This window comes from Corella eumyota, chromosome 6, assembly GCF_963082875.1.
Source record: "Corella eumyota chromosome 6, kaCorEumy4.1, whole genome shotgun sequence".
NCBI classification, from domain to species: Eukaryota; Metazoa; Chordata; class Ascidiacea; order Phlebobranchia; family Corellidae; genus Corella; species Corella eumyota.
The window spans coordinates 7,309,373-7,325,824 of NC_137495.1; the positions used below are offsets into that span (position 1 = coordinate 7,309,373).

Genomic DNA, 16,452 nt, shown 5'->3' on the forward strand with positions numbered 1-16,452 from the left:
TGAGTTCGATTTCCACATTTTGAAACTTTTCACTTTTCTTGAAAAGTAATATTTATTTATTAATCAATTTATAATTTTAACATTAAAAATAAGTTTTCTCTGCAGAAAATTATTTTACCATGCTCAGTTTTTAAAAATACAGTTTTTTAAATCACCACAAATGGTAGCGTTATTTTCAAACCTACTTGGCATAGTCTACTAGTCTATCGTTAGGTCCTGAGTTTGATTCCCACATTTTGAAACTTTGCACATTTCTCTGCAAAGTAATTATTCCAAAATATATTTATTATTAAACTTTGTTGAATGGCGAAAAATATTGTTTTTTCTTTTTGTAATGTTTGAAAAAGTACAAAAAACCTGTTCTTGTAACCACGAACAGCAGTATTACTTTAAAGTTGGTTTATTTTATTATATTTTTTCCTTGTTAGGTCCTGAGTTTGATTCCCACATTTTGAAACTTTGCACACTTTTCTGCAAAGTAATTTATATAAAATATTCATAAATAATTAGGCCTTGTTGTATGCCAAAAAAATGGCCGTTTTAATTTTAGAAGTTAAAAAACTATTTGGTCACCACAAATAGCAGTATTATTTTGAAGTTTGTTTATTTTGTTGTATTTTCCATTTGTTAGGTCCTAGGTTTGATTCCCACATTTTGAAACTTTGCACATTCTATGCAAAGTAAATTTTAATTTGAAGTTTATCCTTAATAGATAAAGCCTTTCACTTTTTCTTATTACAATTTTATAAAAAAAATTTAGGTATGAAAAGGTTAAAAGTCGTTTTCGTTAAGCAAGCACGAAAGGTCATTGCCTTGTTAAATCAAACACGGAGCTATCTATTTTGTCAACGGATTACATTAGATAACCACATAAAATGACCAGGTAAATTTTTTAGCCTTGTAAATTAACAATCGAAAATTGCAACGTCCCTTTTTGATGTTTATCTCGAGTTGCTTAGACAAACACAAACTGGGTTTGGTAATTAAACGCAAATATTTAGCTAGAACTCCGCCAATCTTTTATCATGTAGCAGCATTATGTCAACATGCTCGTACGTTATTGCATTGGCGTTTATACATGCGTTGTAGCTAGTCTGTTTTAATAAAGTGGTTTTCTTAAGTAGTTAATAAGTCAGTTATGCAAGAGGATAAAAAATTTCAACCCCTGGATTTAGATGAATTTCAAGAGGAAATCGGAGGCGTTAGTTTGTATCAAATTTTACTGGTAGTCGGTGCTGGTATTTTAACATTCGGATCTGGATTTACTTCTCAATCCGCTGTTTTTCTAAGCGCAGTACCGCAACACAGGTACGTGAAAATATATTAAATTATGATTAGGAAGGCATGTAAAAAAGTTTTAAAAAAATCATAGAAGTTTCAAAAAAAAATTTAAAATTAAAAAAACTAATTTTGCTAGTTTAAGTTTTTTAACTAATTAAATATAAAACAAATATTTTATTTAAAAAGACAAATTTATTTTTTATTAAAAGTTTTTTTAATTTGTTCAAAATATTTTCTAGATGTGCGGTTCCTCCTATAGACACATGTCAAGATCTAACTCAGGCAGATATTTACAACCTGACCATTCCTTATAACTCTGCCGACTCGGTAACGTTCTATTCTATATTATTTATATTTGATTAATTAGACATATGGGCAGTGTAGCACATTTAATTTGTGCTATTTAAATTCTTTGGTTTTAAAATTATAAAATGAAATATTTGTTTATGAATATAAAGACATTAATAGTGTAGAAAAATTAGAATTTTTATTGGCAAAAATTTAATAAATTTTATGATTTTTTTGCTATGTTTTTGTTTAATTAGGGTATACCCACGTTACTATACTCAAGGACATTGCCTGTGACTTATTAATTTTAACAACATCCTAAGCACGCTAATCATTAATCAAATATACCAAAAAACCTTTAATATCATTGTTTGCTAGATAGGTGACTAGCTATAGTGAAAAGAAACGACAGATAAACAATTTACATTCTACATCAAATACACACCAAGCATAATTTGCATCTTTTAAACAATGTTGAAAAAAATGTTTTTTCTCTAATGAAATAATTAAAAAAAAAAAAAATTTTAGGAGTACGAATCTTGTTTTCGATATGACTACAACCTGACAACATGCACATGCGATGATTTAAAATGCCTCAATGAGAAAAATCCTGGCACACAGACTTGTGATTACGGATATTATTATGATAGAAGTATATATACTGAAACCACCGTATCTCAGGTGCTTTGATTACTATGATTTTATGTTGTAAAATACTATAACAAATAAGTATTTTTCTTTTTATAAACTTGCTATATTTGAATTAATATGCTATATTGATTTTGCAATACAGTTTTGTAGTTTCTAAATGACTTAAAAAAATTATTATTTAAATATTTATATTTTAGTTCAATCTGGTTTGCGATAGGCAGTATCTCGACTCTTTAGCAAACACCTTGTTCTTCCTTGGATTTTTCATCGGCTCCTTTTTTATTGGGCCTTTGTCGGACTGGTAAATCATTTTCTGTTTGCTTTATTCATAATTTGAGCTTATCTAGGGCACCAATATTTGCTTCATTGGTTTAAAACTTTGACACAAGTTACTGATTTATATAAAAATGGCTGTTAATTTTATGGTTTATTTAATGTGGATTTAAATTTGTACTTGAATAAGGTAATAGCGGAATTTGCTGATTTCGAAATTAATTTACTGTTTGGGTCATTATACGACATTGGGTCATTATTATTCTCTTATTAAAACGGTCTTACTTATTACCACATAAAACAACATAGACAATACAGGACAATACATTTACCACACAAGACAAAAAAAGGCAAAATTTTTAGGACAACCAAAAGCATTTTTCGGAAAGGGTTAGGGTTGGGGTTAATAAAAAGTATCTTACTGTTAGTCTTTGGTTTTTAATTAAATGACAGTAACCCCTAATAAACAGTTAACCCGTTCTGTGTGGTATTCCTGTCTGGTATTTAGTAGGACTCTAAAATTTTAAACGTAAAGTTCAATGCTAATGACATTAAAAATTTTGAGTCTACATTAAAAAATTTTTTTTTTTGTGTCTTATTTAACTAGGTTCGGCAGAAAAGTTGCAATGCGAGTGACTGCCATCGGACTTATCGCATTTGGGTCCGGTTGTTCCTTTTCACCTACATACGAAGTTTACGTGGTCCTGAGAGTCTTTCAAGCTGCCTTCGGAATAACCTGTTTTATTTCGGTTTACACCTATTGTAAGTATAAGGAGGTTGGGTTGTTTGCGCTACTAACTTAAGTATACACATATGTATTTGAAGGTTAGGTTTATATGGTAAATAGGTTCAATGTATTTATGTATTAGCAACATTGTCTAAAGTAAATTTGTATACGTGGAGTAGTCATGAGGCTTTAATTAAAATATTAGTTGTGTTGTTTTGTAATTGTACAGAAACATTTATTTGTAAAAACATAACCTTAATATTAATTTTCTTATTCATGTGGTGTTTCATACAACCGGCAGCGTGGTGTAGTGGTAAGAACACTTGCTACACCACACATGAGGTCGTGTGTTCAATCCCCACTTATCTCATGTTGTAGCGCCCTTGAGTACGGCGCTATAAACGATACGAACTCCTGCTGAGCCAGCACTTAATCAGCAGTATAATTATCTGGCAATTATAATCTATAATATCCCAAACTGCCACAAGCAACTCGAGACTGGGTCGGAGTAACTGATGTTACTCTATGTTTAAGACGCGCATTCGACTTTTTCACATCGAGGATAAAAATAAATACAGAAAAAAAAATGTAAAAATTTATTCTTAAAATTACCACTAATTTATAATATCAACCATATGTTACATTTTTGATTTGTTACACTTTTTAAAAAGTTTAATAAAATTGCTTGTTTTATTTTTTTATTAACTTTTATTTAGCGATGGAAGTTGTGGTCACAAAATGGAGGGCTGAGTCCGGAGCTTACGCCAACTTGACAACTGCATTCTCACATTCAATTTACCCTGGAATCGCTTACTTTATAAGAGATTGGCACTACCTCAACTTAACAATATGTCTGATACCTATTCCGTTTTTGCTGCTAAGTTTTTTTATTCCTGAGTCACCAAGGTATAGTACCTTTCACAAGTGCGCTACAGTATTAAACTATTTTATGGGTTTGACTTCCATTCCTCTTATGCTGTAGCGCCCTTGACCGGGCCGCTATAAGCGGTATAAACTCTTGCTGAGAAAATACTTAATCAGCAGCTTGATTGTTGGGAAATTATAAATTTATAATATATTAAACTGCCAAAGTCAACTTGAGACTGGCTGGAGTAATTGGTGTTACTCTATGTTTAGGTCATGGAGTCAATTTTTCCACGTCGAGAATAAATAAATATATAAAAAAGATGTTATTAGCTGATGTTAATATCCCAACGGTTATTCTGCACTTTTATTGTCAAGATGAGGTTTAAAAACAGTTTAAGCTTATTTTTCTTTAATGTTTTGTATTAGAAACTTTAAAATGTTGTCAATTTTATCTTTCTTAAAAACTGTAAATTTATTTTTTACAAGATGGCTGATGACAAAAGAAAGATTCGACGAAGCAAGATTGGTAGTCGAAAAATATGCTAAAAGCAAAAAGAAAGAACTGGATGACGACACTTGGGAGAGAATTGTTAAAACTGAAAAAGAAAAGGTCGTTTCTGTATAAAAATAACGCACTGTAGCGTATGCTTGTTTCTAAATAAATCATTCTAAAGTTGAACACTTGTTAAATTTGTATTAAGACTACAATATGCTTAACATTTCAAGTACATGTGATAACTATCTTTTTTCCAACTTTAACGTTGCAACCCTAATATAGCACGACAGTGTTTTAGTTAAATACAGTTTTACTGATGACTCACTTTATAATATTAAAAGCGTTTTTATTTTTATACAAATTTCCAAATTAAATTTGCAAGTTTAGAAAGAGTCGTTCGCGATGTCGCCCAGCGCCATCTTTGGTTATTCTTTTTAAACATCTTTGCTTATTCTTTTTTTAATCTGACTTTTTTGAACATAAGCTTAACTCGCCATACTTGTTTAGAAAAATGTCGCCGACGAGGCCAGCAAGGACAACGAAAAAATCGGGTTTTGGGATTTTTTCCGTCGACCTTTGATGAGGTTTGTGTCCGTAAACGTAATGATATCTTGGTTTACAATCAGCATGGTGTTTTATGGACTTGCCTTGAACGGGGGAAATCTGTCAGGTAGAACAGCTTTAGCTGTATAACAAAAAGTCATATTACTAATACGGGGCAACATTTTAAAACTTCTAACACTTTTATAGACTGTTGCAGAACTTGGCCTGTTCGCACTAGACCTAAATTTATACTACTTGTACTTTCCCTTAAATAACAAATATCTTGTTATAAATAAAAGTTCAACATGTATTGATTGCCCTATTTGCAGGTGATCCGTATCTTAACAACGCTTTAAACGGCTTGGTTGAGATTGCTGCATATGGCCTAGTTTATTTCACTTCTGGTCTTGGAAGAAAACCTATTATGGCGATAAGTTATATAATGGCGGGAGTGTGCTGCATTGTTTCTATGTTGTGCGACATTAATGCAAACGGGAGAACAGGTATAAATGTTTTTTTGTGAATCTCTGACAAAAAGAGTCATTTTTTCTTGTTTATATTAAAAAAGCACATATTACTGTATAAAACACAGATGCATACAAGGCTATATTATAATGCATTCTTTGTGTTTAACGTTTGAAACTACCTATGATGTATGGCGTATATCTATCCACACACAAAGCAAGTTGTAACTTGTGTTACTTAATTTTTTTAGAGCTACTTTCTGCCAGCACAGCTATGGCCATCACGGGCAAATTTTTTGCTTCGATTGGCTTTTGTTTGGTTTATTCTGTCACCTCTGAACTTTTTCCAACAAATGCAAGGCATGTAAAATGTGTAAAATTAATATAGTTTGTTTAATGGAAAGTACCCTTTTTTTTTAATTAACCACAAATTAAAACCTAGTAAAAATGGCCACCTTTTAAATGTCATGGCCAACAACTTTATTTCGTAATTACATAATTGTGTAGTATATTCTATTTTACTATTTTGATTCTAGTAATATTTGGAAAAAAATACCCGATAAAAAATTTAAATACATTTAAGTTAAAAAACAACAAATAAATAATTGTTGCATTACTGCAATGTGTATATTGATAATAAGTGTTTAATTTTACAGAGTTTCAGGTATTAGTATGGGATCAATGGCGGCCAGGGTTGGAAGTATGATCACTCCATTTACTTTGCAACTTCAATCTAGTGTCCCCTGGGCTACACAGGTGAAAAAATATTCTTTTATTATACACAGGAACTTATGTTTAAACTTATAATGTACTGACCACTGCAATAGATCAGTCCTGTCTTTAACTTCAAATTTGAGTTAAAAGTTGCAATCTGATGTATAATGCCGTTCATACCCAATACTACTAGCAAAAAATCCAAAATTTGAACTCTGTTTTTAGACCATATTTGGTACTTTGTCTGTAACGTCGGGTCTTTTGGTTCTTTTGTATCCCGAAACGGGTAAAGCTGATTACCTTCACACGTTGGACGAAGCTGAAGAATTTTATTGGGAGAATATGGCGATTGCAAAGTGCTTCAACAGGTCAACGACTGTTTTTTTTATCATGAATTTTTGGCAAAGTTATTTGTCGCCTTCAATGTTTTAAATATTCTTTAAAAAAAGATGCTGTTTATGGGTTATTATTGATTACATATTACAGGTTTTGTATTCGTTTAGTAACATTTGTTCACAATTACTTAAAATTTAAACTGAATTTTAAAACTGTATCAAGGATTCACAGTTTTATAACTAAAACTCTTTAAAGATATTTGCTTAACTTAGTATTAATCTTTACAGAAATAAAACTAAGAGAGAAGATCTTACAGTCCAAGTTAATGAAGGATATGAAGACGAAGAAGAAAAAGGGGATCAGACTAGATTTTAAATATCGCCACAGCCCGGTTTAAAGACATTTGGTACTGACTTATTCAAAATAGTTCTAACGTTATGTTTTGGTCTAATATGTTGTTTTAAAATTGTTAACTATCATTTGTGTGCTGTTATGTTTTTAAATTAATTTTTAAAGTATTTTGGCAAATTTTGGTTATTCTGTGTAAATTTTTAAATTCCGGCAGGTGGAATAAAGAGCAATTTTTTAAGCAATTTTTTTTACGAATAGGTTTCTGATGAGTCATAAAAATTCTATCGCATATTTTAAGATTGTAATAGTTTAGTGTTATTTTTACGTACATCTACTAGGTCATAGTTTTTAAAATAGGACGCCGTGTTTAAATAGAAAGTGTATTAAAATATACGCTTACATATAGACAGCACATATCACTTAATACTATATATAAAGCAATTTTTAAATTTATTTTCGAAAATTTAAAACTGAATCTGCGACTTTTCAATGACTACCCTAAATTTTTTATACCTAACTTTTAATTATCATTTACAACAACAACAAAAAACTTTTACATCTTTATGTTTAAAATCAAATTTTTAAAATATTTTTCAAGTTATTTAGTAGGGTTCGATTTGTAGAAAATATTTTTTTATTGCTCAATAAAAATTTGGCTACATCATCTTTCACAACATTACAAAAGCATTTTTTGAGCTGCTGATTGAATATTCGCGTGCCCCTGTCCACGTTAATTACATCTCTCGTTTAGTAAAAGGGAAGTGTGTTGTGCAATTAGGAACCAATATTAATATGCCTTGTCGCTTATTTAATGTGTGCTTTGTTACGGAATGTCTCACGATTTTTAATGAAATCGGGCAGACATTTCGGTTGCCTTCCAAAAAAAATTGCGCAATAAAGATCACATGTTGTATGATCATTAGGTATTAATATTCTATGTAGCAATACGCTTTTTATATATCTTTATCTCCGAGGTGGGAAGGTCAAAATTACGACCTAAACATAGATTAACTTTGGTTACCCCGACCCTATCTCGAGTAGCCTGTGGTAGTTTAGGATATTATTTATTATATTTGCCCAATAAGTAAACTGCTGATTAAGTGTTGGTCTAGCAGGATTAATACTGTTTATATCGCCTTCCTCAAGGGCGCTACATTATAAGCAGCGGGGATCAAACCTAAGACCTCATGTCTTGAAGTCAAGTATTCTTACCAATACCATGCTGCCCGTTACATAGTTAGAAATAAACACTCGGTTGTATATTGTATGTTATAAGGTAAATAATTTTATAAGAAACATATAGGCCTATGGTGTTTTAATTTGTCATAAACTTTAGCTAGCAAATTTATTTTACATGCAAATCGCAGTGTTTTCTGTGCAATAATATTTCAAAAAAATAAAGCTTTATAAACTTTTAATTTATCACATTTTGAACTTTAACAAAATCACTGGCAATGCCTTGCGCAAGATGCGTCGCCTTTCTGGAAAAGCAAGGGGAGCTTGTGGAATTCTGTTCACAGCTTTGCTTTGTTAAATCAACACTTAAAGTAATTTAGTTAGTGCAGCAGCATGTACCAAAGAAGAAATATATCATCAAGTTTGTTCGGTAAGTTATGTTTTTTTGTTAACCGATTGCAGGTATTATTAAGTAAATATGAAAATCAAATATAAAAGTTGTTTAGTAAACTCAAATGTGCATTTGGCATTTAAAGTAGTTCATTAAATCTTACTTTAACCAATGACAAATTTATTGTTTTTAATAATATGGCATACACAAGACATTAGACTACGTCGTAAGCAGACTTTAAAACATGCTAGGAAGGAATTCCTACATCCTGTTACTCATTTATTAATTATATAAGATATAAACAATCGAAGTATAATGTGCCTAATCATGCAACGGCGCCGGTTTGTTAAATTTGTTGACGTTAGCGTGTTGGCATTGCGTTTGCATCGGTTGAGTTGGTTTCTTATCTTGGGTTCAATTCGTACGCATGGCAGCACCAAACGTAAAGAAGCACTTCGTGCACGCAATGTTGACCAATATTACGCAATACAATACCAGAAGAGCTGATTTTATGCTTTAAAAATGCTGCAATGAGTTTTCTTTTTAAAAAGGTAGCATTAGAAAAGCCCCATGACTGGGTCATGGATTAAATATGTTTATTTTACCAGTATAATAGCTATGGAAAATTGCTGCTGCTGGATCTTATATTATTAAAACATATTTGCAAATTCCCTCATTTAACTAAAATTGCCTATTGCGTACATACGCTTGCAAAATTTAATAAACTTTCACTATCTTAATTGCAAAAGGGTGTGGTTTTATTGTATTGACATTTCCAAGCGTCGCCCGCTTTTCTTAATTGACCGTTTTGACGCATTTTGAAATATCTGACGCAGATTTGCCCTTTCACATTTTTACTTAATTGCATCATCCCACTCTTAATTGATTTGTTAAAGTTTATATAACATATATGCTAATATTTAATACATTAATACTAAAATGCACGTAATCAATGGTATATAGAAACAAAGTTAAATCATAATTTAAAAATACATTTTTTTTAAAATCAAAATTTTGCAAAGTTTCATTTTTAAAAAAATAAATAAAGGAGTAAATTTTGTAGATATGACGTATTGGAATCTGCAATATAATTTTGTAACATAAAATTTTGGTAATTCTACCTATAAGGGCCCAAACAAACTTTTTAAAATGCAAAAACGATTAACAATAAATATTATTAGAACTGATTACGTCATTGCTTACGTGATCATTGTAATTTTTTCGAACCTTCTCGAATAATTACGTAATTACTTTTAACATGAAAATTTGCGTTTAGCAGTTGTGGGGTTTTTGTTAAAGGTTTTTAATAAACAGTAATGGTATAAAATTTGTAACATTAGTTTTCAAGGCATAAACCAATATTTTATTGTAGTTTTTTGTGACTATTATAAACTTTCCATTACTTGCCCCTTAGCCTTGTCGGTATGCCTCCGCCGACACACTAAATTAGGGATTTTACGTAACAATACATTTTTATAGGAAAAACCCAATCCGGCTGCTGTGAGGCTAAACCTTAAACCGGTAACCCCGCAAAAAAAATTTTTTTGGGGGGATTTTAACTGTAATTGTGTAAGTCAACGCAACTGGCGCTGCTTTGAGACTAAAAAAGAAACCGGGAATCCCAGGGTAGTTGGCGACTAGGGGATTTATTTTCTGCTCTAGAAAACCCCACCGCGCCACTGAAAACCCATGCTGGAACTGACGTCACTGTTTGTTGTGTTTTGATTTACTAGAGCATGGCGTCATTTTTTATTGAGCAGTTTTTTTGAACTCGAGTCTATTTAAAAGGTCGATTGACCGTGGTTAGCCTAGAAAATAACCCCCCTTTTGTTAAAGAAAGTCATTCATTTTTTCCCTTTTTTATTTATTCAACCAAAGTAAATCAAAAAGAAATGTATTTTTTCTTTGACGTAAAAGCCCCTTGGGCCATTGCGGATAACTCGGTCTAGGGTTTGGCACAAATATCAGTTTAATCTAGTAATTACTAAACATTTGACCAAGCAACAAACACCTAAACATCAAACAGACGTCTTAACCTTTGCAGCTCACAACCAACCAAGCTTCACCTTAAGATATTACCAGCACACCCTTAATCGGATAGATTTGATATCATTACAAAATACTCTATCAACAAACTAATTTATTTTTGTGTTATGTTGTTAGTATGTCACACACACCCCTTGCACATACCCATATTCCTAGAACTGCCTGGAGCCGCGGTCTTGTGATTTTAGACGGTATCTTTTAATGTTACTCTATTAGGTCATATATAACCGGGTCGACGCCTTTTCTAATTATGAATTTTTATGTTTCTGGTTAAATGTAATGTACGACCCATGAATTTAAGTGGGCTTTGGCTCGAGTTCGATGTAAACAATGTAAGAATTGTGGCCAGAATTTTATTTTTGGATTCTTAAAATAGCCAAACAGGTAGGCGTGCCTTGCTTGTATTACATCAAGAAAATTTTGGATTAAATTTTATTGTTCTAAAATTAAAATTTGCTACAAGCTTTAGTATTTTGAATAAGGTCTTGCAAAATTCTGCATTTGAGAATGATGACGCAACTCTCTTTTTGTGTTTTGAAACTTAACGCAGGCACTGGAGTGTAGCGAACTAAATTTGAACGCTATATATACCGTACGCGTAATTTACGTAAAGTTATTTATATGCAAAATCGTATGATCGTCGCGTTTTCTGCACCGTCCTAGCGCATATTTTGCTTGCAAAAACGTATTAAGGACGCAATTATTTAAAAATACATTTACATTTAAATTAGATTGTGATTCCAAATTCAAAGAAGCATTAAACTTAATAAAACAATTTACAGCATGGTTAATTTGCAAAATGTGCCAACTTTTTATTATGTTAATTTCAAACAATAAAAACAAGGTATTTTTAAACGTCGAATGGTTTGGGTAACATAGAAACAATATATTACTTTTACAATAGTATTCCAGGTGTCTCTAATAACCATATTTTATTTATAATTTGGTGTTTAAATTTGAAAAATTAGGCGCTTTTTTGTTATGAAACGATTACTCATACGCTTTAAGTGGGCTAGGGTTAGGGTTAGGGTTAGGGTTGGATGACACACATGTAATACACCACAATCTAACTGTGTTTATTGTGTCAAATTGAACGGCAAACAATGTGATATTGTTTACGTCGTCCTCAGGTTGCGTTTTCCAGACAAAATTGTTGTAATAAGATTATTGCGTCAGAATTTAAACAAAGTATTTTATTTTTGGCGTCGTTAATTAGGGATCGTATCTTTAAATGCTGTTTCTTTTCACCAGTGCCGCCAAATATGGGCATCGAATTTTCCTATTTTTCTTAAAATATCAAGTCGTCAATGTTGAACTGTCGTAATATCTTACGCATGTAACCTAATTATGTAACTAATGAATATGATAAGAAGGCTTTTATTTATTTAAAAGTTGTGAATAACTTGCCATGCGCTTGAAATCTTAACGTACATTGCATGTAGTGATTTATTGCCTTCTGACTTAGCTTTTTTGTCAAGTCGTCAAATTTGAACTGTCGTAATATCTTACGCATGTAACCTAATTATGTATCTAATAAATATAATAAGAAGGATTTTATTTATTTGAAGGTTGTGAATAACTTGCCATATGCGCTTGAAATCTTAGCGTATATTGCATGTAGTGATTTATTGCCTTCTGACTCAGCTTTTTGTTTCTTGAACGTATATAAAGGCGTTCAAAAATAGAAAAAAATTTTGCCCGTTTTATAAATATAGTGATAACGTAATTTTTTCTCTACTTTTACACCAACACAAAAGTTGTTTGTTCTACCTTATATGACCTAATTTGTGTTGTCGTATTAAATTATTTGTCTTTGAATTAAAACAGTTGCTGTTTGAAATTCCCCCTAACTGAAAATATCCTTAATTAATAATCCGTTCTTAATGCAGTCGCGTTTATTTTTACACACTATAAACAGAAATTCATGACGTCATCACATGTGATTTGTACAGTAATGACGTCAGTCAGTTCGAGCGAAAACGAATAATTAAGATTCGCAAACTGCTTCGTCAGGAATTTGCGTTTTCAGATTACAAAACGAAATCTCATTTCCTTTCGACGAGTTTTTTTTAACCAGTATTCATATAATTTTATCATTATTTTTTATGATTAATATTTTTAAAGCGTCGCTATCAAAATAGAACTGTTTTTGCTTTATTTGTATTCGCGCTGACGTGTCTCAGAAGTATGCAGCTCACGAATTGTCGAATTTATGAATGGGCGGGGAAATCCCCCGGTATATACCCGGCTTGCCAGGCTTGGGTAGTAGAGTGTAAAATTCGGGTTTTAAGGTATGTTTTTAAAAGCCAGCGGACCGCAATTTACTATTCCTATGACGGTTATGTGTTACGTAATTGATCCTTGTCATTGTCACAAATCTTAGTGATCCGTAATTTATGGGAATTCTACTTCTTTGATGTTTGTTTTAAAATAAAACAGACAAAGACGAGAAAGAAAGTTTCCCTTTTAAAAAAGGTTTCGCTTTAAAATTCCAGCGTCCAATTTAACCGCTAAGGAATGTATATCAACTTATAGATAATTTAAATACCTGTTTCACTTAAAACTATAAACAAATGAAATAAGAAAACGTAACACCCGAATTTCTGAACGGATTTTCAATTTTGCATACAAAGCCGAAATATTCAATTCTCAGTTGCCTGTTACATAATTCACCGATGACAAAATAAATGATATCATTGTTTTCCATGTAAATTTAGACTGCCACCTAAATAGAGCGATGTGTCATGCAGTCATGTTTTGTTTGTTAATATTTTCTTTAACGTGGCATTTGAATTACATGTTCAGATCTATATACGGCATTGGCCAGCGCTTGAAATCATCAATTTCTGCTGTTTAAGGATTTAAATCTTATTTTAATTACAGATGCCCGTGCGAGGCATTTTAACACACGTTTAAGCGTGTTATTATTATTTGTGTAACGTTTTATTAAAAATGCCTTTTACGGTTAAAAATAACTTTTGGACAAAAATAGAACTTGGTTAGTTGATATGTAATGTAGTTAGTTACTAATGCTTCGCCTTAATCGCGGAAATTTTTTGCGTCATTTCTTAGGCCTTTCTCTTGTTTTGAAATATCTTCGGCTAAACGGTTTCGTAAGTCCGATAAAAAAAATTTTATTACGAATGGCAACGATCGTAATTTTTTTTCTCATCAAAAATTTTTTTCGCGAGAAAGTTACCAAACTTTCTTGGTGTTATTAATAGTCGTTTATGTTTTGACAGAAATTCCGGTGTTTTGGTGACGAAATGCGCATGAAACACGTCATCCCTTTACGTGATGACGTAACCCAATGACAAGTGATATTTTGAAGTTATGAAGAAGCTTCCAAATCGAAAAAAAAATTAAAACAAAAATTACTGTCTAATTTTTAAATTTTTTTTTCTAATTTTTAAATTGGGTTAAGTACTTAATTTCTTACGTCATGGTAATCGCACTCAAATAAACTCAGTAGATACTTTTTTTGATTACAATATGATATTCGTACTCGAGTAAACCTAGAATGAAAAATCAGAAAATTCCCGCGTTTGTAATCAGAACTTCTAATTAATACGATTAATACAATAAAACCTCTGTTAGTTAAAGTCGTTTACTTTTTTATATACTTAACGTGTCAAAAGTTAAATTTAGGCCGGTAATTGTTTTGTCAGTTTGCTTGTTTGTTTTTCTTTTAAATTTCGCTCAAAATAGAACAAGAAATACTTGTTTACACGATCTCGGGTTGGCACACATGAGATTTCTATCTAAAAGTAATGTTAACGTCGCAAAAATTGGTTTTAAATTTTAGCAAATTCGACATTAAATTATGATAGCAATTTTGCAAACTTAATTAAGTGATATTTATCTATATATATATAAAAATACATGGAAAATTATCCTTAATTTTTGCAAAAATCTGTAAAAAAATCTGGTTTTAAAAGTAATTGAGATAATTAAACGGTCAGTAGGTTAATTACATGTATAACCTTTTTTTCACTTTCTACGCCCTCTCTTACTCGGAAGCCTCCGACGTGTTGCTAATTGCACGATGCATATGAAACTTTTGTGACACATGCTAACTGACACGCAATATGGGCAGTTTCAATTGAAAAACTAAATATGGAACGAATGCGATCTTGATTATTAAACAAATTAATTCGACGAAAACAGCACGAAACGATTGCCATGATTTTCCGAAAAAAAATTCGATCACAAACCGAAATCGAAATCATAATATTAAGTAGGAATCGGGAAAAATGTTAATTTATTTTAATTGTTTCATTAGAAATGTAATAACTATGTAAATTTTTCGGATTTAAAATTTTAGATCATGCTAAGGTTTTGACTACAGTGCGCTCGAATTTGCATTTATTAAACAAATGTTAATAAATAATTGCCTTACAGCGGTATGTGTACTATGTATGGCAAACAAACTAACCTAAAAGTGCATTCCCAATTTCTAAATGCGTAAAATCTTTGAATACAAGATGTATTTACAACCATTCTTATATAATAACACACAAAGAATTGCGAAAGGGGCAAGTTATTGAAAAAAGCCAATTAAAAACGCTAGGAAAATGACCCTAAATGCTGCCGCCAAAAATAGCATGCTTCGCGTGCGGTTATACAGATATTAAATATAATAACAAGTAATAAATACACACATAGGAAATCACATGTATTTTCCCTTAAAAGTTATATGCAAAGCTTTTATGCATCGGTGAGTCACTATACGCATTGCGTGTTTATTAACAGTTTTTTCGCGTGTTTGTCTAATAAAAACTTGCACAGAATTGCATGCTAACGGATGTCGTTTTTTTGGCTAAAAAAAGATTTTTTATTGCATTTTAATTTAATTTCGATTTTAATTGCATTTTTGTAGTTTTTTTTATTAGGTATTAATTGCAAGCAACAAATATTTAAATTGAAGTAACCACTTTTTTTTCGTGCTTCTGCGAAAGGGAATGGTTATTTTTAATTGACAAAAGTCTTTTTACTAAGAAAATTAAATTATCAAACATAGTTTATTCTATTTTTATTACAAAACTGAATAACAGAAATATTCATCATAATTTCGATTTCGATCTGCCTGTATTACACATACAAACTGGGTTTGGTGACCATGCCATAAAATAATTAAAATCTTCATGTAAACATTAATACTTTTGGCATGTTTTATTAAATTCATTAAATTGATATCATTAAATTGATTTTGTCATTTTTTCCCGTCGCATTGTTGTAATATTAATTGTATATCGTATTTATTATTTACTTTCAATAATGCGCAAAAAACCAAAATAAAAAAAAAAAAAAAACGATTTTGCAATAGTTTTTAAATTGTCTAAGTCTTGAAATTTTAAATAGCTGTGGGTAACGACTTGGCCCAAGTAAATGATATAAAAAAAACGTAATTTTCGAATGACTCGGCTTAAATTGCAATGCCCTTTCTCCAAAATGCTGAGCTATAATGTAGGTGTGAGCGTTATAACCATCGCTCGGGCCGCAATATGATTTGGCATTTCATATCAAACGATTACATACACCAAAATGTAACTTGGCACTTTAATTAAATACGTTATGATCAGTAAAGAGAACACGTTTTAGGGTATTTTTGAATGGTTTTTGGTTTTTATTAAGAAACTGCTGACTATTACATCAGGTAACAACATCACCTCAAAATTTTTGAAAGTCATTACGTTAATTTTACGAAGATGGCAAAATTGCTTGAAACTGTTTTAGATATACCAAAATAACCATATCAATTTTTACGAGTAAAAAAATCATTGGTTGTTCCATAAATGACGTCACAAAAGTTGGTCTGAAAGGTTATGCGAGGTCGAAAGTGGGTCTT

At 31.2% G+C, this 16,452-nt stretch overlaps 1 protein-coding gene across 1 annotated transcript; it reads left to right on the top strand.

The window, feature by feature from the left end:
- Positions 1 to 1,138: 1,138 nt before the first annotated feature.
- LOC145755764 (organic cation transporter protein-like) lies at positions 1,139 to 7,015 on the top strand. Its single transcript, XM_082572010.1, has 13 exons — positions 1,139 to 1,308; positions 1,521 to 1,608; positions 2,098 to 2,250; positions 2,418 to 2,521; positions 3,101 to 3,255; positions 3,937 to 4,126; positions 4,574 to 4,697; positions 5,091 to 5,253; positions 5,456 to 5,629; positions 5,842 to 5,950; positions 6,247 to 6,346; positions 6,530 to 6,729; positions 6,928 to 7,015. Exons 1-13 carry the CDS (start codon positions 1,139 to 1,141, stop codon positions 7,013 to 7,015), a joined length of 1,818 nt encoding a protein of 605 aa, XP_082428136.1.
- Positions 7,016 to 16,452: the final 9,437 nt, after the last annotated feature.